General features: G+C 35.9%; 1 protein-coding gene across 3 annotated transcripts in view; it reads right to left on the bottom strand.

Annotated features, from left to right (window-relative positions):
* The window catches only part of PIK3C3 (phosphatidylinositol 3-kinase catalytic subunit type 3), a 137,086-nt gene that overhangs the window by 43,800 nt on the left and 67,820 nt on the right, over positions 1–25,466 (bottom strand). For 2 of the 3 annotated variants that reach the window (XM_072829414.1, XM_072829413.1), the window contains exons 13-19: positions 22,117–22,184; positions 14,981–15,086; positions 12,339–12,455; positions 7,582–7,713; positions 5,207–5,335; positions 4,469–4,538; positions 2,614–2,678 (exon numbers count right to left, since the gene is read on the bottom strand). In XM_072829414.1, coding sequence (XP_072685515.1) covers positions 2,614–2,678; positions 4,469–4,538; positions 5,207–5,335; positions 7,582–7,713; positions 12,339–12,455; positions 14,981–15,086; positions 22,117–22,184 — 687 coding nt within the window. The remainder of the gene's footprint in view (positions 1–2,613; positions 2,679–4,468; positions 4,539–5,206; positions 5,336–7,581; positions 7,714–12,338; positions 12,456–14,980; positions 15,087–22,116; positions 22,185–25,466) is intronic. The other variant, XM_072829415.1, reaches the window with a different exon arrangement.

Here is a 25,466-nt window from a genome sequence, read left to right as displayed (position 1 = left end):
TCCTCGCCAATACTTGAGTCTCTTTATTTTAGACATTTTGACAGGTGTGAAGTGATAACTCACTGTGGTTTGGTTTGCATTTCCCTGATGATGACTGATGTTGAGCATCTTTTCATGTGTCTGTTGGCCATATGGATGTTTTCTTTGGATAAATGTCTGTTCATTCATGTCTTATGCCCATTTTTTAACTGGATTATTTGGTTTTAGGGTGTTGGATTGTATAGTTCTTTATATATTCTGGATACTAACCCTTTATCAGATGTCATTTGCGAACATCATCTCCCATTCAGTACACTGTCTTTTAGTTTTGTTGCTTGTTTCCTTTGCTATGAAGAAGCTTTTTATTTTGATATAGTCCCAATAGTTTATTTTTGCTTTTGTTTCCCTTGTCTCAGGAGACCTCTCTAAAAGGATGTTGCTACAGCTGGTATCAGAGAAATTACTGCCTGTGTTCTATTGTAGGATTTTTATGTTTTTAGGTCTCACATTTAGGTCCTTAATCCATTTTGAGTTTCTTTTTCTGTATGGTGTAAGAAAGTGGTCCACTTTCATTCTTTTGCATGCAGCCGTCCAGTTTCCCCAACTCCATTTGTTGAAAAGACTTTTTCCCATTGCATATTCTTGCCTCTTTTGTCAAAGATTAATTGACCATGTAACTGTGGGTTTATTTATGGGCTTTCTATTCTGTTCCATTGACCTGTGTGTCTATTTTTGTACCAGTACAAAATTGATTATTACAATTTTGTAATATAGTCTAAGGTCTGGAATTATGATACCTCTAGTTTTGTTTTTCTTCTTCAAGATTGCTTTGGTTATTTGAGGTCTTTTGTGGTTCCATACAAATTTGAGGAGTGTACTTATTCTGTGAAAAATGCTGTTGGTATTTTGATAGGGATTGCACTAAATGTGTTTATTGCTTTGGGTAGTATAGACATTTTAACAATATTTGTTCTTTTAATCCACGAACATGGAGTGTCTTTCCATTTCTTTGTGTCGTCTTCAACTTCTTTCATCAGTGTGTTATAGCTTCCAGAGTACAGGTCTTTCACCTCTCTTATCCCTGGGTTTATTATTTTATTATTTTTGGTGCAATTGTAAATAGGACTGTTTTCCTAACTTCTCTTCCTGCTGCTTCATTATTAGCGTATAGGAATGCAACAGATCTTTACACTGATTTTCTGTCCTATAACTTTACTGAATTCATTTGTCAATTCTAGGAGCTCAGTATCTCTCATTAACATGGATGCAAAAATCCTTAAAAAAATAATAGTAAATTGAATCCAAGAATACATTAGAAAAATCATTCACCACAATCAAGTGTGATTTATTACTGGGATGCAAGGGTGGTTGAATACTTGAAAATCAATGTGATATGTCATATCAATAACAGAAAGGATGAGGATCATTAAGAAATAAAAGATCATTTCAATAGATGCACAAAAAGCATTCGACAAAGTACAACATCCATTCATGATTAAAAACAAAACAAAACAAAACAACCCTCAACAATATAGGTTTAGAAGGAACATACCTCAACATAATAAAGACCATTTGTGACAAACCCACAGCTCACATCATACTCAATGGGGAAAACTGAGAGCCTTTTCCCTAAGGCCAGAAATAAGACCACCCTTATTCAATACAATAGAAGTCCTAGCCACAGCAGTTATACAACAAAAAGAAATAAAAGGCATCTGAATTGGTAAGGAAGAAGTAAAACTTTCACCTATTTGCAGATTACATACTATATGTATATAGAAAACCCTAAGACTCCAGTAAGCCTGAGCTTTTAACCATTGCATGTGACTATTCCCTAAACCAAAAAACAGAATAACCACTTGCTTTCCCAAGAAATCAGAATAATGCTTTTCTGCAAATCTAAACTCCATACTGAATTACTGCAACATGTTAGACTGGGAAAGACAAAAAACACACTGTAGCACATATTCTCTGTCAAGTCCTTCTCTGTATTATCTTTCATCTCAGGTAAACAGGTTTTCTCTGTAAATTATATATATTTTTCTTACATAGGAAAAAAGAAAAATCATATTTAAAAAATAACAAAAGTAAACTATTAAGATGCAATAAGAACTAATCCATGTGTTTAAAGTGTAAAAAATTACAAAGATACACATGGTATAATCCTAGGCATGCTCGCCTTTTCTTATATTAAAGCAGAGTGACAAGTTTGGAGAGGAAGACAGGGGTCTTAAAAACAAAGGTACGTATGAGCAAGAGTATGTAGCACTGTTCTGAATAACAACAAAAATTGGAAATAATCAAATGTTCATTTAGGGTTAAACAAATTACAGAATTTCCATAATTTGGAGTATTATATAACTATAAACTAACAAATTTTTAATTTAATTAATTCCTGCTTCCCTATTATATGCCAGGCACTGTTTCAGGAGTTAAGCATCCGTATGCACTAACATGGAAGAATTTCCAAATGTTAGCACTGTTTACTTTGAAGGAAAGAAAAATAATGTGAGGGAAGAAGGATGGTAAAAAGAGACATTCATTTTTAAGTCTATATATACTTTTGATAAAGATTGAAAATTTTACAGTAATATAGTCATAAACTGTATAACTCATTTAAAATTGGTTCTGTACCTGAATGCTTCCCTCTGTATCAAGAACTTCAGCAACAGGAACTGACTGGATAAACTGCATGAAGCCTACACAGAAATATATGCATTGCATTAAGTACAACTATTGGTTAAGCAATAAAAATAATGGTTCTACCAAGAATAACCTTCATTTTCAAATACATACATACATCACATACCTGACCAACTTAAAGAGGTCTGTAAATAATATATTTAGACTGGCATTTAAGTCACAGGAAGTATAAGAAAACTTTTCTTCCAATTAAGCTGATTTATCTGTGTATTTCTCCAGGTCAGTTACTATTACTGTATACAAGGAAGAGAAAGTAATAACTAAGCTTCTTAAATCTGGCACAAAAATTTCTTCTTTCTGTACTTTTATAAGATATATCAATTAAAAATATTCCAAATTTAAAATCACTTTAAGAAATCTGAAATTATGTAATATCAATCACCTGCACCTAAAAGTATATTATGTTCACTGGCTTTTTTTGTCTAATATTCCATCTTCTGCCACTTCCTGGAAATGATAGGAGAAGAAAGTATAAATCCCTCAAACTACCAAAAAGAATGGGAAGAGGACATTATATGGGAGAAGAATGAGAAAAGTCTAGTAAGTCTAGACACAATAGTAGTATAAAACAATAAATCTACGAAAAAATCAAAGTTGAATTAAGGAAACTACTATATACTCCTTTAGAGTAAGAAATGCCTCATTCACTACTGTATCACAAATGGAATATTCTGCATTAATTCATTTAAAAGATACTTATTGTCTTTCTACCATGTAATAAGAATTTTGCCATTTAAAAACAAACAAACAAACAAACAAAACCAGAGCTTTGACCTTGCCTTTATAAACTATACAAGCCTGCAAATCTTCCTGGGATAAATATTACGAAGAAAAGGGTACCAGGAAAGAGAAAAGTGTAAGCAGACCTAAATCACCACAGAGAGGTGTGGAGGAAAGGATGCTAAAGAGAATAACCAAAGCATGCATTAAGACCATAAGGCTGAAAATAACATGGTGTGTCTGAGCAAACAGAAGGTGGCCCATGTGGCCAATGCCTGGGAAGCAAGGGGGACACTGGCAAAAGAGAGTCTTGAGAACAGGCACAGGAATGTGTCACAGCATGTCAGAACTTGTAGAACAAGCTAAGGCTTTTGTGTTTGTCCGAAGAGCACGTAGAAGTGAGTTAATCAATTTATGCAGGATAGTCAAAGAGCGTACGGGCATTTTTAACAAGATCATTCTGAGAGAAAAATGAGAAGAGGAATGACACCACCAAAAACCTTTGAGGGTGACCAGGGAAAGAGCAGGAAACCTAAAACAGATATTTTATTCTTCCCAGGTATCCAAGGGTGAAAAGCTCCAAGAGTAACAAGACTATGGAATTTACAATAGGCATTAGGCAAGTATTCTTAGGGAATCATCTATCAGATTTCCAGCAGTTATTCCACCTTAGAAAAAACTTAGATGCTATCGATCTATACATTAAAAACATGAGTCAATAAGGCAACATCATTTGCTGAGTGGCTTTTTTAAGCAGAGCACAATACAAAGCCACTCTGGGTCATAGTAACTCTCAAATAATGATTCAGGACCCAAATTACTATGTACGAAACTACTGTGAATTGTAACCAGTTTTGAATGCAAATAAATACAGTATAAAGGTGTTGATTTTTCTCACAGACATGCCATTTAATGAGTTCCAGAGGAAGGGAGGGAGAAAATGTGGGAGGCCCAATTGGGCTTCAGTGCTACAAAGGAGTTTGATCTCTATTCTTAACTTTCAGTTAGAGGGGAAGAAGTATAGTCACTGGACACTGAAATAAAGCACAGCATGACATGAACTCACCATGTTTTGTACTGGTGGCTAATACCTTGTAGGGTGTCAACTTCAAATCCAGATTTTCTTTCCGTAGCAGCTTTTGATCAAAAGATAAAATATGTTAACCAAATATAAAGATTGTTCTGAAATAGTTTTGTAGGCAAGTACCCTGATAGCTGAATAGAAGAGATCTAGGGGGTAAATCTAAGTCAAAGTTTAACTAAATTAGTTAATTTTACTTTGATCATCAAAATAAATTAAATTTATTAAGCACTTACTTGATGGTATACCGATTTTTTTTTTATCTTATCCTAAACCACTGTCAATAGTATTCAATAAATAGTAGGGTTCCTCCAACTCATTTGTGCAGTTCTTTCTAGTCACCAAGAATTTTAGAACTCAGAAAAAAAGGAGACGAGGGCAAATATGTTCCTTTCAAAGCCAGGGGCAGGGATACAATTTAAAGAAGAAGATCTAGTTGACTAAGAGGAAGGGAATTACTAAACCTGACATGGAGAGAACGGAACTGAGAAAAAAGTTTTAATAAAAAGAAATGCGTGCAATTTCATTTTGTATTCATACCAAGAGTCACTCTGCAGTGTACAAAAACAACTACACTTGTTCAAGGTCAAGTGGAGACCGCTGAGCTTCCTAGGATTGTACCTGAATGTTAAAAATACTTCTGGGTCCATACACAGCATATACACCAAACCACAATTTTACAAAATTAAAAAATGTTCCCTGCCAACATAAGGTTATAGTCACCTTGTCCATGAGTGAAATGATTTGAAGAATAAGTTGATCTTGGCGTAAATCATCCCCATGCTTAAATATAACTGGGTATTTGCCTCCATCTTCTGTCTTAAAGAATAACTGTGCAGGCATAAGAGCACTCTGGAAATAAAAATATGGTTTTCAAATCTGGATGTAAATGAATGCACAAAGATTTACTATATACAGGAGTAAATGCTGACCTGTACGGTAAACAAATAAGTAAACAGAACCTAAAGAAACAAGATGCACCGGCAGTAAGATGCAATTAGATACCTTGGAGAGAACAAGCTAGCTAGCTAATGGTCAGAAGATTACACGACATGAAGAGCAAGTGCTCTAGAGTCAGTGACAGATATGAATCGAGGCTCCACCAGGTACTAGCTGGGTGATCTCATACATGTTCTTTAACCTGTCTCCTCACCTGTAAAATAAAGATAACTTTTCCTCTGCACAGATGCTAAAGCGATTAGAAACCAGAGAGGATCGGGGCCCCTGGGTGGCTCAGTGGTTGAGCATCTACCTTTGTCTCAGGGCGTGATCCTGGGGTCCTGGGATCAAGTCCCACATCAGGCTCCCCACAGGGAGCCTGCTTCTCCCTCTGCCTGTATCTCTGCCTCTCTCTCTGTGTCTCTTATGAATAAATAAATAAAATCTTTAAAAGAAAGAAAGAAATAAACAAACAAAAAAAACCGAAGAGAAACCAGAGAGGATCAAGAGTGCAGTACCATGCCTGTTACAGAGCAGACATGCTATCTATGTTTGCCATCATCACTTTATTACTAAAAACATACTGAAACAAATGAGATAAAACTACAGCATAAAAATGCACCAGACAGGGCAGGCCGGGTTGCTCAGTGGTTTAGCATGGCCTTCAGCCAAGGGCGTGATCCTGGAGTCCCGGGACAAGTCCCGTGTTGGGCTCCCTGTGTGGAGCCTGCTTCTCCCTCTGCCTGTGTCTCTGCCTCTCTCTCTCTCTCTCAATCTGTGTTTCTCTCATGAATATATAAAATTAAAAAAAAAAAATGCACCAGATAGAAAGTCAACAGCTATGGTCACTAAGTACAGGAATATGGTTAGTTGTGCAACTTTGAGACTCAAATTCCTCTTCTACAAAATGAGAGGAGATCTTAAATATCTGTATCTTTTATTCTGGAGTAATTTTATTTTTGCCTTGAATCCTTCCCTTAACTAGATGAAATCTCTAGTTTAGTTTATATATGTGTCCAAAACAACAAACAATGAAATTAAATTCTCTTTAGGAACAAAATCTCATGAAGATAGAGTAGCACATAGACACCACTACCTGGAGAGACAAGATCAGAAAACTGTTCAGAAAACAAAAACAAAAACAAAAACAAAACAAAAAAACCTGTTCTGAGAAAGATGCCTTACTGGTTTTGATCTCTGGAAGAAATCACCTAACACCAAAATTTGGAGAATTTAGACAGGTGATGAGAAATAACAGAAAAAAACTATCAGAAGGGTAAACAGACATGTATTAGAGCAAATACAGTAAAATGTTAAGAAGAGTCAACAGTAGGTACCCAGTTGTTCACTGTATAATTCTTTAAACTTTGTTATATGCTTGAAAACTCTCCTATAAAATGATGGGGTAAAAGGCATCAAAAATGCCTAAGTGAATATATACTTAGAACTTATAATCTCTTTTGGAGTAAAACTCTGAATTTTAAATTATCCTAAATTTGGAGTATCCTTTTATCACCCCAAGTAAAACTACATTTTGTAAATTACCTGAAACGCGTTTGTGTCCCAAAAATGATTAAGGATTACTATAACAGAGTTATGTAGTAAATGCCCTAGAACTATTAATCCTAAACTCCAACTCAGAATTTTTAAGAATGCTCATACTTTAAGAGTTGGAAGAAAAAGAAACTAAGACTGGGTATCATATCATAGTCTTATGATATTTTAGTGACCATCCACTTTGTGCATTTAAGATAAAATATAATATTGTGCACCAAGACTATAACCACATAACTTATGAACTGAATGGGTAATAGAAGTGTCGCAATTTGAAAGTTTTTTTAAAAAGCTTACCTGGAAAAAAAGTAGGCATGGCTCTAATAAAAAGTTCAAAGAATTAAAGATTAGAAACAACCCAGAGATAAAAAAAAAATATTTGACAAATTTCACATAAAAATACCTACTGGTGACAGATCTTAAATTGTAATCAATCTTAAAAGACACAATGATAAACAAAAGGTAATTTTTTAATCTAACATTTACTAGATCAAACAAAATTATACATATTATCTGCACTGCAATCATTTTTGAAGGGAGTGTCTCTGTTTTTGCTTTACAGAATTAGGTTCCAATCATATGCATTAGAGATCCAACACAATTACCTTAAATAGTGTAGCTGTTTCTGGGATTATTCCTCTAATTTTCACCTGGGGCTCTAAAGGCAATGGAATAAGTTCCACATCTGACAAGTTCATCTTTTCATTGTCTCCAAGCAATGCCTGTAGTCTCTCATTCTAAGAGAACAAATCGGAAAGAACTGACTGGGCTAAAATGTAAAAGTAGTTTATAAAACATACGGTAAGGACATAAAGACTAATTCTATTAACTTTAAAATATTTCCAAAGCACGATAAAAGTATGTGCAAAGTAAAATAAAGGAGATGGTGCACATGTAAGAGACAAGCACTGCAATTCGCCTGACAAGAGTAGTGGCATAGCGTAAAAGGAGCAATCCCTTGATGGTGAAAGCTGTATTTATACACGGTTACAGAACACGTTTCTCTTGCTGTAGTTGACAACAAGGGATACACTCATGCTGGATTTAAAGACTCCATTTCTGTCGTCAAAGGATGTATGAAGCCACAAAGAGAAACCTAATTCATTTGAAACTTAATTTTGTATGATCAAATATTAAGCATGAATTTCAGCATATTTCTCCAGTCCATGTTTTGGGTTTAAAAAGTGAACAATTCACTTGGAGGAACTGAAAGCCTACCTTTTATTGTTCACTTTTCCTAAGGTATTATCATTTATCTTCTGCAGCTCACATGCATACTGCCATTGAGCCAAGAACTCAGAAACAAAAAAAATCAAGTCACAGCAAAACAGCTTTGTCATTTAGCAGCATCTATACTGTTTGGATCAAGCCCTCCCATTCAATTTCAAAAGAACAATCTGCCTGAAAGCTTGGAGAGTCTTGCATTTTTTTTTTTTTTAACAGGTGTGCTTATTCTTTAAGGGAGAAAACTTGACCTGCCAATCTTAGCATAAAGCACTTCCACTGTAATGCTTACTAAGAAGATGTAGCATCACAGACAAGAATTCTGGAATTAGTAAGGGGGAAGTTCAGAAAAACAGTGTTTCAAGGACCACTAAGATATAAAGTTAGATTTTTCTTCTACAGTATGATTGCAGTTCTCCCTCTGAATTATATATAGAAAGTGCATGTAAAGGTTAACTGAAAACTGGTATAAACTTCCACATAACCCTCATAAAAATTAGTAAGTCTACTCCCTAACCAAATACAATCAGACATACAAGTATGAAGAAATGTCAATTAACCTGAATTTCAAGTTATCCTATTATGACCAATTTCTAACTGATGCACCAATAAACAATAAAATAACCAGAAAGCAGATAAAAGAGGGGTGAGAAATGCAGCCACTTCTCACCACATCCACTGCTGTAAGCCCTGGGTTCCAAGCTGCTCTCACTTCTCAGCTGGATAACTGCAGTAGCCTCCTGACTGCTCTTCTTCAACTTTGTCTCTTACAATCTTTTACCAAAAAAAAAAAAAAAAAAAAAAAAAAAAACAACAGAGCACTGCTGCTAAAACCAAAGTCAAGTCGTGTCACTCTCCTGTCCAAAATCCCCAACAACTTCTATGCTAATTCAGGGCTTAAGTCAAAGTCCTTGTAATGACTTGTGAAGATATATTCCATCTGCTTCCCTCTTATCTCTGTCCTTTGTCCTCCCCTCCTATTCCTCCTCTCCTCCACTCTCTGCTCCAAATACACCTGGCTTCCTCCTATTTCACAAATATGTCACCACCATCCCCACATACGTGCTCTCACATCAGGCTTTTGTACTTGCTGTTCCTCCGGCTGGAAAAGTCTTCTCTAGATATTGCCATGGTTTGTTCCATTACCTGCTTCAGGTCTTTGTCCAAATGGTAACTTCCTAGCAATGCCTTCCTGACTATGCTATTGAGAAGTGAAACACTGCCTTACTACTCAAACCCAGCACTTTCTATTTCCTTTTCCTGCTTTATTTTTCTGCATAGCATACATTATCTACTATATATTTCACTTATTTATTCTATTTACTTTCTCCTCCAAAGGTCCATAAGAATAGAATTTTTATATTCACTGCAGTTTCTCCAGAATCCAAAAAAGTATTTGGCATGCAGCAGGCATGCAATACATTTTGATAGAACAAATAAGTGAATGTTATCACGTACAGAATCAAAAAGGAAAAGAGAGTATTTAACAACATTCAAAATGAAAGCTTTGAGAGGCACCTGAGTGGTTCAGGGTTAAGCATATGCCTTTGGCTCAGGTTGTGATCCCAGGGTCCTGGGATCAAGTCCCGTATCGGGCTCCCCATAAGGAGCCTGCTTCTCCCTCTGCCTATGTCCCTGCCTCTCTGTGTCTCTCATGAATAAATAAATAAAATATTAAAAAAAAAAAAAGGAAAAAAAAGCTTGATTAAATTTTAAGACTTTTTTTTTTTTTTTGAGAGAGTGAGCAAGAGCAAATGCATTGATGAAAATGTATTTTTATTTGAACTCTAATATCTAAACTTGGAGACCTCTTTCAACAGAATTCTTCCTAAACTAGAGGTCAACACAGGAAAACAATATTGCAAAAACCTTATCATTTGTTTTACCAATTTTACTAATAACTCACAGATAATGTTCCTACATATCTAACACTGCTGCATTCACCATGACATATTTCTCTCAAAACTCATTATGGAAATGGAGAGATGGAAAAGTGCTACATATAATTTTAAATTATTAGCAGTAGTTATTTCATTGTTACTAATAATAATACAAATAATGGTAGTAAAGAGCCATCTTGGCATTTCTCTATGGTGACAGGGCTTGTTCTAGTCAAACTACATTAATAAAATTGTTTGTTTTTTAACACATCATAAGAAAATGTCTAAAAAAGATTTTTGGCCAATATTGAGACTATATTCAGGATTGTCTAAACAAAATTCATTTTGGGTAGCTTTAAGTAATGCCTCGATTAGGTACACAGTTATCTTCCAGAATAGCTACAACTTAGCTGGACTCATGTGCATGACAAATAGAAGAACATGTTACACAGAGAAGAAATGGTTTAAATACATGCCCACAATGACAGTTGCAAGCACTGACACTCCTGCAGGTGGGTATGTCATCACACTTCTTCCTCACACAGCCACCTCTGGGGGGGGGGGGATGGGCTCCAGAAGGAATAGTAGTAGGGATTCAGTTATTTAACCAGTTTGTGATTTCTCACAGCAATAACCAAAAAAAAAAAAAAAAAAAAAGTCATATCAATAAAAATGTGTTTCTCTTCAGCCTATTTTCTCCTTCTTAACCTTGTGAACATTATTCCTTGCACATATATCTACTAGCATTTCTCTATAAACCTGTTCCCTGCCTTTGAACTCCTGACTCCCATTTTCTACCTTTTCCTTTCTCCACTTCCCTCTCACAAGTCTGGAGAACAATAAAATGTGTTCTTTTACAAAGGTCACAAAGAAAGACTGGCCTGTAGATGGATTAGGTAAAGAGAAACTATCAAATGAATCCTTCACATCATTTGGGCTAATGATGAGGGAAAATGACTTGTGAAGAACAGATACTCATCTATTGTCATCAAGTAGAAGCCTTACATGAGAGAAAGATGTATGTACTAGCCATGAGAACAGATGCAAAGCCAATGTGTGCTGTTACTAATAACTAATTTTGTAACCCTGGTCAAGTCACAGAGGACTTTCATTTTCTCAGAGTAATTCCAGTCTCCATGATCTGTAGAGGTCCTTTGCACATCAAACAGATTATATTCTAGGATGCTAATATTCTAAAATGAGACCCAATAGAGCACTGTAAATTAAAAATATGGACTTAAAATGCCTGGGAACAAACCCCAACTGTAATACTTACTAGCTGAGGATGCTGGACAAATTACTTAAACCCTCGAACGCTCATACACTGTTGGTAGGAATGCAAACTGGTGCAGCCACTCTGGAAAAGTGTGGAGTTTCCTCAACAAGTTAAAAACAGAGTTACCCTATGACCCAGCAATTGCACTACTAGGTATTTATCCAAAGGATACAAACAGAGTGATTTGAAGGGACACATGCATCCCAATATTTATTACAGCAATGTCCACAATAGCCAAACTATCCAAAGAGCCCAAGTGTCCACTGATAGATAAATGGATAAAAATTAGGTGGTATATAAATAGAATGGAATATTACCCAGCCATCAAAAAAGAATGAAATCTTGCCATTTGCAACAATGTGGATGGAACTAGAGGGTATTATGCCAAGCGAAGTCAGTCAGTCAATTACCTTATAATTTCACTCATACGTGGAATTTAAGAAACAAAACAGATGAACATGGGAAAAAGAAGGAAAAATAAAATACAGAGGGAGGGAAGCTGTAAGAGATGTGTAACTCTAGGAAAGAAACTGAGGGTCTCTGGAAGAGAGGTAGTTTGGGGGAAGGGGTACATTAGGTGATGGCCATTAAGGAGGACACGTGATGTAATGAGCAGTGGGTATTATATGCAACTGAGGAATCACTAAATTCACCCCTAAAACTAATAATACAGTCTATGTTAACTACAATGAATTTAAATAAATTTTTTAATTACTTAACCTCTCTACTGACACTTTTTTTTTTATAAGTGAGGTAATAACAGCATCTAACTTATAGAGCTGTTGTGAGGATGTGTGTGTATGTATATAAATTCATAAAACAGGATCCTGTACATAATCAGTGCTTATAAATCTTCCTATTACTATAATTACCTAAGAATTTCATAAAATATATCAACCTAGAGAGACTGTACCAGAATTCAGTATTTTGTGATACCAAGACTTCAATAGTCATAAACAAAAAGCAAAGCCCATAGGTTTACCTTTTTCTTACGATTTCCACTTTCACGCTGCACTGCCTTCATTAGATGCACCAGCCGATCTACAAATGTCTGCTGTGCAGCCAGCAAAGAACGCATAACTCTGACAGACTTATCACCCTGAAGGGATTCAAAGGGAAAGAAAATTAGTTCTGTGTAGCATAATGATCAGGGTTTCTTTAATAGCATGGGTGATCTTTATTTATTCTTCTAATAGCTACAAACTTCAATACAAAGTGAAATTGAAAAAGATTAATTATCTTGATTCAGAGATAATGAGAAAGCTGCTAGCTTATTTAAACACTGCCAATCCTTCCATAGTTGAAAATTATCTGAGTCTTCAATGAATACTAATCTATCAAAAACAGCACTTTTTTTTTCACATACAACCATGTGATAAAAGAGAGAATTCATTCACCCAAAATGCATTTACTCTTTGACTCAATAAATATCTGGAGGCCTATGATGTCTTCAGAAATGCATTGCATTTCTGCATATGGCAGAAACAGTATCATCTTCAAGGACCTAAAAATCTACTGAAAAAAAGAAAAGAAAAGAAAAGAAAAGAAAAGCACTCAAATAGCAACATAATGCATGCTTGCTTAGTAAAATATGTCATAAAAATTAAATGCCATAAAGTCTTATGTAGTGAATTCCCAGTTCATAAAATATTATAAAATACATTTTCTCATTTAATCTTCCCATTTACAATGACAAGGGTGGCTAGGCAACTGTTATCATCCTCATTTTGAAGGTGAGGAATTTTAAGCTTGGAGAAAGTGAAATTTCTTCACAGGATGACAAAAGCTTTAAGTGACAGAACTAAGGTTAGCAGAGAAGACCAACTACTTTATCTGCCAATAAGTTAAAGGAGAGAAGCTCTGAGCTCTGAGAACTATAAAAAAGTTTAGTCTCCAAGAGCTCAGTAAGACGAGATTCAAATTTGTAAGAACATAAAACATGAAACTGCAGATAAAAGATGCTATGAAATTAACTATTTCTGTAGCAAATCACAGATGGATGCTGTAAGGGTCCTCACTGCCCCACACACCCTCTGCTGGCTGAACTGTGCCATAGCACTTTAAGAACCACAATACAGCAAAGGATACAGTCAACAAAACTAAACAACAACCTACAGAATGGGAGAAGATATTTGCAAATGACGTATCAGATAAAGGGCTAGTTTCCAAGATCTATAAAGAACTTATTAAACTCAACACCAAAGAAACAAACAATCCAATCATGAAATGGGCAAAAGACATGAACAGAAATCTCACAGAGGAAGACAGACATGGCCATCACGCTCATGAGAAAATGCTCTGCATCACTTGCCATCAGGGAAATACAAATCAAAACCACAATGAGCTACCACCTCACACCAGTGAGAATGGGGCAAATTAACAAGGCAAATTAACAATTCAAATCCACAAATGTTGGAGAGGATGCGGAGAAAAGGGAACCCTCTTACACTGTTGGTGGGAATGTGAACTGGTGCAGCCACTCTGGAAAACTGTGTGGAGGTTCCTCAAAGAGTTAAAAATAGACCTGCTCTACGACCCAGCAATTGCACTGCTGGGGATTTACCCCAAAGATACAGATGCAGTGAAACGCTGGGACACCTGCACCCTGATGTTTCTAGCAGCAATGTCCACAATAGCCAAATTGTGGAAGGAGCCTCGGTGTCCATGGAAAGATGAGTGGATAAAGAAGATGTGGTTTATGTATACAATAGAATATTACTCAGCCATTAGAAACGACAAATACCCACCATTTGCTTCAACGTGGATGGAACTGGAGGGTATTATGCTGAGTGAAATAAGTCAATCGGAGAAGGACAAACATTATATGTTCTCATTCATTTGGGGAATATAAATAATAGTGAGAGGGAATATAAGGGAAGGGAGAAGAAATGTGTGGGAAATATCAGAAAGGGAGACAGAACATAAAGACTCCTAACTCTGGGAAACGAACTAGGGGTGGTGGAAGGGGAGGAGAGTGGGGGGTGGGGGTGAATGGGTGACGGGCACTGAGGAGGGCACTTGACGGGATGAGCACTGGGTGTTATTCTGTATGTTGGCAAATTGAACACCAATAAAAAATAAATTTATTATTATTAAAAAAAAAAAGAACCACAATACCAAAGAGGAGAAAATGTTTTTACAAAGATTCTAAAAACTGTTTAAGAAGCAAAAATATGAGTTACGTAGTAAGTACTTGCAATATGAACATGGTCAGATTTCTGTAAATGTATCTAGTCTTGATAAACAAAATTAAAGAAAGGGAAATAAAAGAGCAACATTAAATAAAGTCAATGAACTTCCTATAAAGGGCCAAGGAATAAATACTTTAGGTCTTGCTCGCCATACAGTTTCCATTTCAACTATTCAACTGCTATTGCAGTGCAAAAATGGCCATAAACATATGAAAACAAATGAACATGACCATGTTCCAGAAATATTTGATGTAGGAACACTGAAATTTGACTTTCACATAATTTTCATTTGTCACAAGATACTATTCTTCTATTTTTTTCAATCATTTAAAAACAAAAACTACTCTTAGCTCATGGGACATACCAAAGCAGACAACCAGCCAGATATGGCCCATGCCCAGTGGTTTTCCCAACCCCCACATGAAATGGTTACCTTCAACAATGCTTGGCTGAATCGTCTCATTACATTCAAGTACATCTCATGGGTCTTTGGATCTCTTTGTTGAGTGTCTTGATCTTCACACTCCACTATCACATACCTTAAAAATATGTTAAGTCATTCATAAGGGGCGAAATGAGATTCATTTTGTAAATATCTCTACTTTCTACTTGAACAGTTTGTATTTGCAAAAATAAATAAACAGAAATAATGAAACACATTTTTCATCACTCTTTCAAAAGTAGAAAATTAGGGCACATACACAGCTGTTTATCAAAAGTCAATTAATAATAATAATGCCTTAATTTATATAGTATCCTAGATTTTCTATAAATTTTAGCATCAAAAGAAGCATTTTTCTCCTAATCCTTTCTGAGGTACATATAGCATCACCATCTTCAGAAATCAGCGAAGCTCACTAATCTACCAAGTAACTTACAAACAATATTTTCATAACCTATGTAATCCTTTTGGTAGTAAATATGGCTCTCTTATTCCAAAAATTTCTCTGAAGCTACTTTTCATTAACATACCTCTGCAAAATGAATACAATTTTCTATTTATTTTTCCCACCCAATCTTCTCATTTCTCAAAAGTCCACATATAATCTTCCATTTGTTTATCATAAAATTGTGGTTTTAGAGGATTAAAGAAATTTTAAATAAACCCAAACTGCTTATACAATTACCAAATCTTATAACCAATGATCTAGATTAGATCACAGAGGCCAATGTTTTGTGACTGTTGATGGGAACAAGCCATACTAGACACACATTTTATATCACAATTCAGGACACTGCAGCCGCATGTGTGCACATAGGTACCTCAAAACGAAAAAGTTTCACAAAGCAATATTCTATGTTAATATTTGCTATTCTGTTCTATTTCATTTTTCTTTGAATAACAAATACTAGATTGTGAGCCTTTAGACTGATTTCAGGGAGTCATGACATGTAGTTTGAAAAACACAGATCTATTCTGACCAACTTGCTTGTTTCATCAATAGTCAAACTTAAGAGGAGTTATGTCTTACAAATGCCATTACTATTTGATTGCAGACCTGAAATCAGAGCCCAGGACTTTGGGCTCCTGGGGCAGAACCCTTTCTGTCATACTAAGCTTATACTCTCACACTTTTATCTTTAAAAATCATATAAAACTTTTCAACTTTCTAATCTGATAGTGTTTTTTCAATCTCAAGTCACAGCCACTTATTTTCTTTTATATTATTTCTGGGAAAAAGTATAGTTTGCCAACAGAAGGTGAACTTCCTGAGAGCAGAAAGCTTATCTGTCTTGATTACACTATACCCTCCGCACTTCCAGGCCTGGCTCAAAAAACTCAATAGGTTATTGCTGAATGAATGAATGACTCAAATCTCACAAATCTAACAATTATCTCAATGCTGATAATTCTCCAATATGAACCCAAAACTCTGATTTTGCATTTCTTTAAATGTCCTTTTACATTCATCCACCCTAATTTTTAAGCAGCACATTCCTTTTTAAGACACTGTCATTTTTAACAAACATATGTAAAACTGAATCTATCACACTAAATGAGTTACTTTTCTATTTTTATTGAATCTACCAATATTCCAGTCATTTGGGCTAAAAATTCCATTGTAGCTGGGTTTTCTCAAAAATTAGGCAGGAAACATAAAGTGTTTGAATCGCTTGAATACAAGAAAATAGAAGTGAGCAGTAGCCAGAGCAGAGAACATAAGTGCTACATAAAATCATCATTGGCGGGGATCCCTGGGTGGCTCAGCGGTTTAGCGCCTGCCTTCAGCCCAGGGTGTGATCTTGGAGTCCAGGGATCGAGTCCCACATCAGGTTCCATGCCTAGAGCCTGCTTCTCCCTCTGCCTGTGTCTCTGCCTCTCTCTGTGAGTCTCTCATGAATAAATAAATAAAATCTTCGGAAAAAAATCATTATTGGCACCTTAATTTGTGATCCATGCACATAGAGCCAAACCTAGCTCCCATTTCTCTGCCTCAAACATCTATACTCAATTAGTCACTAGACTTAATTTTTTTTTCCCTATAAAATGCCTCTTAACCATGCTTCTAGCTAGCCCCACCTAGAATCAACCAGCAGATACCTATTACCTGGCTTCTCCAACTCTGAAAAGAAACCCATTATTGCTCAATACAATCATCCTAAATTTTTCTTCTTTAAACTGTCTTCATAATGTGCTACCTCTACTAACAAAAAATCAATGGTTCCCTCTTATCTACCAGTTTAACATAGATCTGGTGGCCCCACCATCTGGTTCAAATGTCCACTATCCCCAATTTATGAATGCACATTGCAGTCAAGTCAGTCCCCTAATCATTCCTCCTATATGCACCCACTTGGTACTTTTGCTCATGCTGCAATAATGTCCAGAAATACTTCCCATCTCCATCTTTCCATATGCTACTCACCCTTCAAGTAAAGAAGACATTGTATCTCTTTCAGGAAGCCTTCATAGACCCTGACAAGTCCCTCCTCCTTGACTTCCTAGAATAGGCCTGGCCTCTGGAACTTGTGCTGTTACAACTGTTTCACATGTTTAACTCTTAGTTCCCTTTATTGATTATTAAGAATTTGATGCTACAGGCCACATCTTAAAACTTTTCAGTAGCTCCTAACATATTTATAATAGTCTTATACACAGAAATATTTTAAGGGCTCTAAAAAAGTAAAAGCCTTCCTCTCCTGACTTCCCAGTGCAATGGTTTATCATGATAATAGCAGCTGTTCTAAAGTCTTAGAGCTATATAACCTAGAATTCTCAGAAAAGTGGAATGAAGAACTGAACCATGACGGTATTTCCATCATATCATGTTCCCAACAGGAATTCTAGACCAAAATTCAAGGTATTCTTGAATCTTGAATCAAGAAAGACTTCTAGAGGGACACCTGGGTGGCTCAGCTGGTTAAGCACCCAGCTCTTGATTTCAGCTCAGGTCATAATCTCAGGGTTGTGAAATCAAGCCCTGTATTGGGCTCCACACTGGGCATGGAGCCTGCTTAAGATTCTCATTTCTCTCCCTGCCCTCTCTCTCTAAAAGCAAGCAAGCAAGAAAGCCTTCTAGAGTTACAAGATACATACAACTATTTAAAATAAAATTAAAAATTCAATTTTCAGTCACATACTCTATATTTCAGGTGCTCAACAGCCATATGTGCAGTATTATGGATAGTTTCCATCACTGTAGAAAGCTTCACTGGGTAGCTCTATTCTAGACAAATAAGCTAAGAACAGTTTAAGATAAACTCTTATTTCCTATTTGCAGTATTCCAGAATGTTTGGTCATTTCAGGATATCACATAGAAATGTTAAATAGTGATTCTAAACTATAACATTGATAATATACAATCCTATTCAAATCCTATCCAGACCTTTCCACCCTTTAAATTCCTTGACTATCTCCATTACCTTAGTATATAATTGTCTTTTTCTGGGTCTTTACACAGAAATTCATTTCCAAATGAGTAATACCGTAATACAGATGACCAGAACATATAGGCTCCATCATTTTGTTCAGGTCTCCCTGACCACCAAGTAAACTCCATGGTCACAGCTATTTTCTATAACTGAGCGTCCACACTGATGCTCATGATAAAGGTCAAAAAATCTTCCAAGCCAAAGTTCTGTTGCAAAAAGACAAGTCTAAAACAAAAATGACAGCATCATCTCCAAATATGAAGGGCAAATTCAGATCAAGACTAAAAGATCTAGATCTGAATCATTTCTGAATTCTCAGTTCACAGCGGTAAGTAGATTGTACAAAGCACTCTAAGGTATTCCCTCGAAACCTATCATCTTCAAGTAGAAATGCAGACAAAACTGTCCAGGTACTCATTGTAAGATGACATCAGTGGGTTACCTACTTCCTGGCAATTTCATTTTGTAGGGTAAATAACCTTTATTACCTTGTAAGGTCTTAAAAGTTATAGAAAAACATGTCAAAGCATCCAAAGTTTACTTTCAATTTCAACATTAGCTATAAAAATAAAAAAACAGAACGATTTATAGATCTTGATGCCCAGCACTTTACAGATTGGAGACTATAACTCCCCTCTGTGGCTTAAAAGGTTGACACTATTCATTTTAAAAGGATTGTCTGCACAACGATAAGCCCCTAAGGATTCAGCTATACCAGGAATTCCATTTAAATCGCTGGAAAGGGACAAATGAAAAAGGAAATTCAAAAGGTTTGAAAGGAAATAGCACAATCAATTAAAATTTTTATCTTAATATATTTGCTACAATAAGAGTATGCTTAGAGTGAGAGGCCTTTAAATTGTTATACTTGATTAATATTTTTATACTACCCTGTCCATGTTCAAGGAAGAGAATGATCATTTTAAACCAATTACTGAAATTATTTCCATATTTTCACCCAACAATCAAAAAAGCAGTGCCTACCAATGCCAGAAGCCTACATCAACAGCTTTTTTCTCCCCATGAGTATCTCTGAATACGTAATATGCAGACTGTAAATACAGGAAAAACAACTACTCCTCAGAGAAGGAGCAGACATAGCACATGCTATTGCTTCAATGAATCAGAGATATAGCAAGAAAACACAAATCAAATCTAAGTTTGATGGAATGCTTATAAGACTGGGAGTTGGAGTTGCATTTGTTTATTGTCTATGGAGAAAACAAAGCATTCTTTCTGAATGGAAACTGTTGCCTTGCTGGAAATTGCTCATCTAATAGGTTTCCTACTGCTTAGATGCTTGCAGAATGGTCTGAAAACTCTTCCTACTTGAAATAAGAGATCAAAGGTTCTATCACAACTAATTTCAGATTCTACAATGAAATCTGGTCTATAGTCAAATCTGAAGAGTAATTTTAAAACACCACAAAATCAATATATGCACACATAGCTCTTATAATAGTGACGACTCTAGACTATAAATTCTTAGCCAGAGAAAACTTTTCATGAATATTGCAATAAAAATATCTATAAAAGAATTCTCAGTAAATGATTTAAAAAAATATAAAATCTTAATTTTAAAATACTCAAGCAGCTTATAAGTACTTACCCAAAAACTTGGCAAATTTCTGAGTGCTATGTTTTTTTTAATTTCCTTTAAATATTTACTTAGATGTTCATGAGGAAATTTTCCGTAACACCAGTGAACAGACATACACTTAAGAATTCAGATTGGAAAATGGAGAACATTAGGAAGCAAGAGATTACATTAAAAAGGAAATAATAGCTATTGGTATTATGAGAATTGCCAAGTAAACTTTTTAAAGTAAAAATGGTGATAAACAACTAGCCAAAACATTCTGTAGGTATTTTTCAAGGACATACTGAAATTTACTGTGAGAGAAATGTAGTTTTATGAATATTATATTAAACTGCTAAAAGAGGTTATTTTTCTTTCCATTATTAGGACCAAAAGGAAAAAAAAATTACAGGTTCTAAAGGGGCAGGGGGGAAAATGACAGATTTAATTACGATTAAAGGGGACCATAAAGGTTGAGACTAAACAATTATTTACTGTATATGTACATAATGGACAGCTCTTTTGGTTTTGAAAGAGCCTTCTGATTTAGTTGCATATTTCTTGGCTACAAGGGCAGTATCCAGAATAAGGTTATGTTTGGAGAGTAGGAGAATAAAATTCAGGCTTAATTTGAACTACAGGACAGTTTTCCAAACTCAGTCTAGAACAAGACAGTATTTTGTTTACTTTCTTCATGGAAAGCAAAATGCCTTATCCTTCAAAAATAATGAGCTTTCAAAATGGTATCTATTCACTTCTACTGTTTAAGTAATAAACCCAATTAATCAAGCAGTATTTTAGATCAGAAATAATTTCCACAGTTAAATATTATCAAGTATGTCAATAAGTTTAAAAATGTTTCTAAATGTACAGAGATTTCAGGTAGTGGTTGCCCAGCTGGCTCGGCCTTTTGTTTGCTAAGGCTCTCTTGTCTTGTGTTTCATCTTAGTGCTTTCTTTTATTGAACCAAAATATTGCTCATTGTGGCTTAAGTTAGTTGTCCTCTATACTTTATTATTCTGTGACAGATAAAGGGAGCCAGGCTTTATATTACTTGTGTCCCAGGAAGTCAGTTAGTTCTTCCATGGCCTTAGTTGCTCTTTCCTTCACCTCATTCAGGAAACCTTTCTCATAGATACACTTCTACTTGCCCCATTTAACTTCTTGGGGAAGAGTGAGAAAAGGTCACTGAAAGCACTCTGTAAATACCAAAGTGCTAAATAAGCCTAGAGGTCCCTCACCTGCATTTGGAGACCCTCCGTAAGGTCTCTGCTGATCTTAGTGTCTCCTGAAGAACAGAGCTCTAAATGCATGTAGACCCCCAAGAATTAGTTGCAGCTCTGCCTCCAGCCTGCAGAGAGCTATCACCACGTTCACCTTCTATGGGGTGTGGCTTCACAAGGGGAGGCATGCAGACTTTGTCTCCCTCTGTGTGGCTCGCCCTTGTTGGGTGGACTGTGCTGAGCCCTCATGTGGAGGGCAAGGGACCCCAGGGAAGGGGGGACCTTACGTAGAGACCAACGTGAGATATCCCATGAAACATGTTTTCCTGATGAATTTCTCCCTGACTGGCCTCTTAAGAAATAAAAAATTAAAAAAATCCCTATTAAAAAAACAAACAAACAAAAACCCTCTGAGGTTAGAAAAAAACCCTCTAACTAATAAGGTTCCACCAAGTTCACCTACATCTTGCTTCTGCCCCAGTTTCCTCATCCACAAGAGAGGTACCTTCAAATTCCAGCTTCCTGTTTTTGCGTGATTACCAATGCCGTGGTTATAATGTGAAAATACACACTCCTGAAGGACTGTGAGGGACCATACTTACACTACTTAAAACAGCATAAAAAGCAAATAAATATCAAACTGCAAAACCTACTACCTTACCCCGTTTTATCTTACGTCCTGAAAAGTCAGTGAAAGGAAGAGAAACAGTAGTGCTAATAAGTACTTCCTTGAACACAGTTGTAAAGAAATACAGCCAGGAAACATAAATACTATATTTAGGCTTTTGATGACTTCTCATATCTTATTTCAAACTGCCTTTACATTTACAGTGTGGGGAAAAAAATAGTCCTAACTTGTAATCAGAAAATAAAAAGAAAGCTATTTCACATACCAATATAAATAATTAGCCAGTGTTGAGTTTTTGCAGGCTCTTGATATCAAGAAGGTGCAGAGATCTTGCTGAAAGAATTAAAAGAAATGTAAATTTATTACCATCTGCTATTAACAAGGGGAAAAGAAGAGAGTCTACATTTGTCTATCAGTTTTCATCTATATATCTCTGTCACAGATCAGATTTTTACATATCCATCTATTCCTCCATCCTTCCATCCAATATTTATTCTAAATCAGGCAATATATGAGAGGCTAATGACACCATGGTTCACAGAGTTACTTGTCCTACTGAAGTTTAACATTTAGTGGAGAAGAGAGACATCAAAGAAACTCAGAAATAATTTAGATCGGGAGGTCACAAAAGGCAGCGACAGGGATGTGATACTAGGCGAGACCAAAATGACACTATGGACAGAGGCCCTAAACTTGACTGTTCAAGAAATTTTAAAAAGGCCCAGTGTAGCTAAAATACGGTGAACATGAAAGTAAAGGAAGCTGAAAAGATAGGCAAAGCCCAATTGTGCAAGACCTTTAAGGTCACACTATTAAGTATAGATTTTGTTTGCAAAGCAGTGGATATTGAACAAAAGATCTTAAGCAGGAAGGTGAGATGATCTGATTTCCATTATATGAAAATGACTCCAGCTGCTCTGAGAAGTAGAAGCCTGAGATCAGTTAGGATGTTATTATAGGAGTCTACAAGAGTGAACTGTGGGAGCAGAGATGGAAAGAAATAGATTTTTAAAGCATTTGGTAAGTATAATTAATAAGACTTGCTGATGGAAAAGGAGGAGGAAGGAAAGAAAGGAATTGACATTAACTCCCAAATTTATGGATTTAGCAAATGAGTTGATTGGCTACATCACAGATGGAAATTCCAACTGAGGAACAACAGGCTGAAGTGTTGTATTCAGGAGAGAGAGTTGTACTTTGAAATATTAACTTGAAATGCCTGTCAGATATACAATGGAGATCAAGTAGGGTTTGGGATATACGAATTTAAAACTCAGATGAGAGAAATGTGCAAGACATATAAATTTGAGTTTATCAGTACAGCCTGGGGCAAGAGTATAAATTGAGAATAGAAGAGAACCTTGAGGAACATTAAGATGTCAGGCAGCAGAGAAAGTGCTGACAAAGGAAACTAAGAAGGAACAGTCAGAGAGGTGGGGGGAAAACATGGGCTGTACAGTATCATTTAAACCCTGAGAAGAATCCTTCAAGAAGGGAGCTATTTGGGGCACCAGGGTGGCTCGATGGTTGAGCGTCTGCCTTTGGCTCAGGTCGTGATCCCTGGGCCCTGGGATGCGTCCTGCATCACACTCCCTGCCAGGAGCCTACTTCTGCCTCTGCCTGTGTCTCTGCCTCTCTCTCTGTGTCTCTCATGAACAAATAAATAAAATCTTAAAAACAACAAAAAAAGGGAGCCATTTACTTTGCTGAATACTGCAAATAGGAACTGAGAAGTATACATAATCACAAACATTCAAGTTATTTACTACTTTAGCAAAGGAAGTTTTGAATTAACAATGGGAAGCAAAGGCCAGAATGATGTGGATTAAAAACTGGGGAGAAAGAAAAAAGGAAGAAGAGTCAATATTTACAAAAAACTCCTTTTAGAAGGGAAACTCCCTTTAATACTTTTAGAAGCTTGATCTTATTTAAAGGGAAATAAGAAAATAAGGTGTGGTTTCAAAGGACGGTGGCAAGGAAGAGTTTTTGTTTTGTTTCATTTCTGAATTTTTTATTTTTTTATTTTTTGTAGATTTTATTATGGGAGTTCAATTTGCCAACATATAGTATACACCCAGTGCTCATCCCGTCAAGTGCCCCCCTCAGTGCCCATCACCCAGTCACCCCATCCTCCCGCCTACCTCCCCTTCCACTACCTCTTGTTTTTTTTTCCCCAGAGTTAGGAGTCTCTCATGTTCTGTCACCCTTTCTGATATTTCCCACTTATTTTCTCTCCTTTCCCCTATAATCGTTTCTGAATTTTTTAGATGGGAGATACTGACATATTTGAATATTTCTACCAGGAAAAGAAGAGAGCATATCTTTGAATGGAGCTGTATTTTGTCTGTGTAGGAAAACAAGGAAAGCATGAAAAAGGATTACCTCTGTAAATCTGGTGATGGGAAATTGAGACCATTCTTACCCAGAGACTTCTATTTTTTTCCATTAAGTGTGAGGCAGAGCACGAAGAAGAAAGTAGAGAAAGTATGAAATAGGCACTGCAGAGCAGGGAAAGCAACCCACCCAGAAAAATGTAAGATGGCAGATGTTGAGTGTCCATCTGATGTCTGTGATCATGAATTTACAGGGATGCCAACATGCTAGGCCATGTGCTTCTTCAGCAATATTAAGGCTTAGAGCAATTAGGTAATTAATTAGGCTTATCAAGGGTTGAGATTTTACCAAGGGAACTGAAAGTACTAATAAAAGAATGATTAAAATGCTGAGCCATGGGATAAAAGATATATTCAGAGGAAAGCAAATATTGAAGGAGGCTGATGAACAAATAAAGAAGTACAGATCAATGGATTAGAAGTTTCTATGTGGTAGGGGTATTTTGGAAAGTAAGCTAAAGTAATAAAAGGTTATTATCACAAAGCAGATATGCCAGTGCTTTCAGAGGTGGCAAGAACCTTATCTCTAATTTTAGAGCTAAAACCTTAGCACTAGATTTTAAATGTGCAACATTTAAAAGCCCAGTAGGGAAACACCTCAATCAGAAAGTCATAATACCAAATCCATGAATTTAACAGGTAGAATCTAAGCCTAAAGTTTATCTTTGACTTGAGGAGAAGGATATTACATTTTTATATAATTTTATATACACACATATATATAAAAATAAACACACACACAATTTTATATATATATATATATATATAGAAAACACAGATTTCATTTGACAGTATACTTTTTTTTTTCATTAAAATACTATTGACAGAGCATAGATTGATTGGAAAGAATTAAATTTAAAAACATTTGTGAGGAGTGCCTGGGTGGCTCAGTCGGTTGAGCATCTGCCTTTATTTAGCTCAGGTCATGATCTCAGGGTCCTGGGATAGAACCTCACCATTGGGATCCCCACTCAGCAAGGAGTCTGTTTCTTCCTCTACCTTTGTCCTTCCCCCTGGCTCATGCTCTTTCTCTAATAAATAAAATCTTAAAACAAAAAAATAAATAAATAAAAACATGTGAAACAAGAAACCTGTACTATAAATTTTTAAACTCAATTTAGGTAATTAAAAAAATTTTTAAGACTACAAGAAAAAAATGTGCTTTAGGAAAAAAAAGTGATTTCATATTGAAGTTCAGAGATATAAGAAGAAATCGTAAATA

The sequence above is a fragment of the Canis lupus genome, chromosome 6, assembly GCF_048164855.1.
Source record: "Canis lupus baileyi chromosome 6, mCanLup2.hap1, whole genome shotgun sequence".
In the NCBI taxonomy this organism is placed as follows: Eukaryota; Metazoa; Chordata; class Mammalia; order Carnivora; family Canidae; genus Canis; species Canis lupus.
This window is presented reverse-complemented; position numbering and strand designations above follow the sequence as displayed.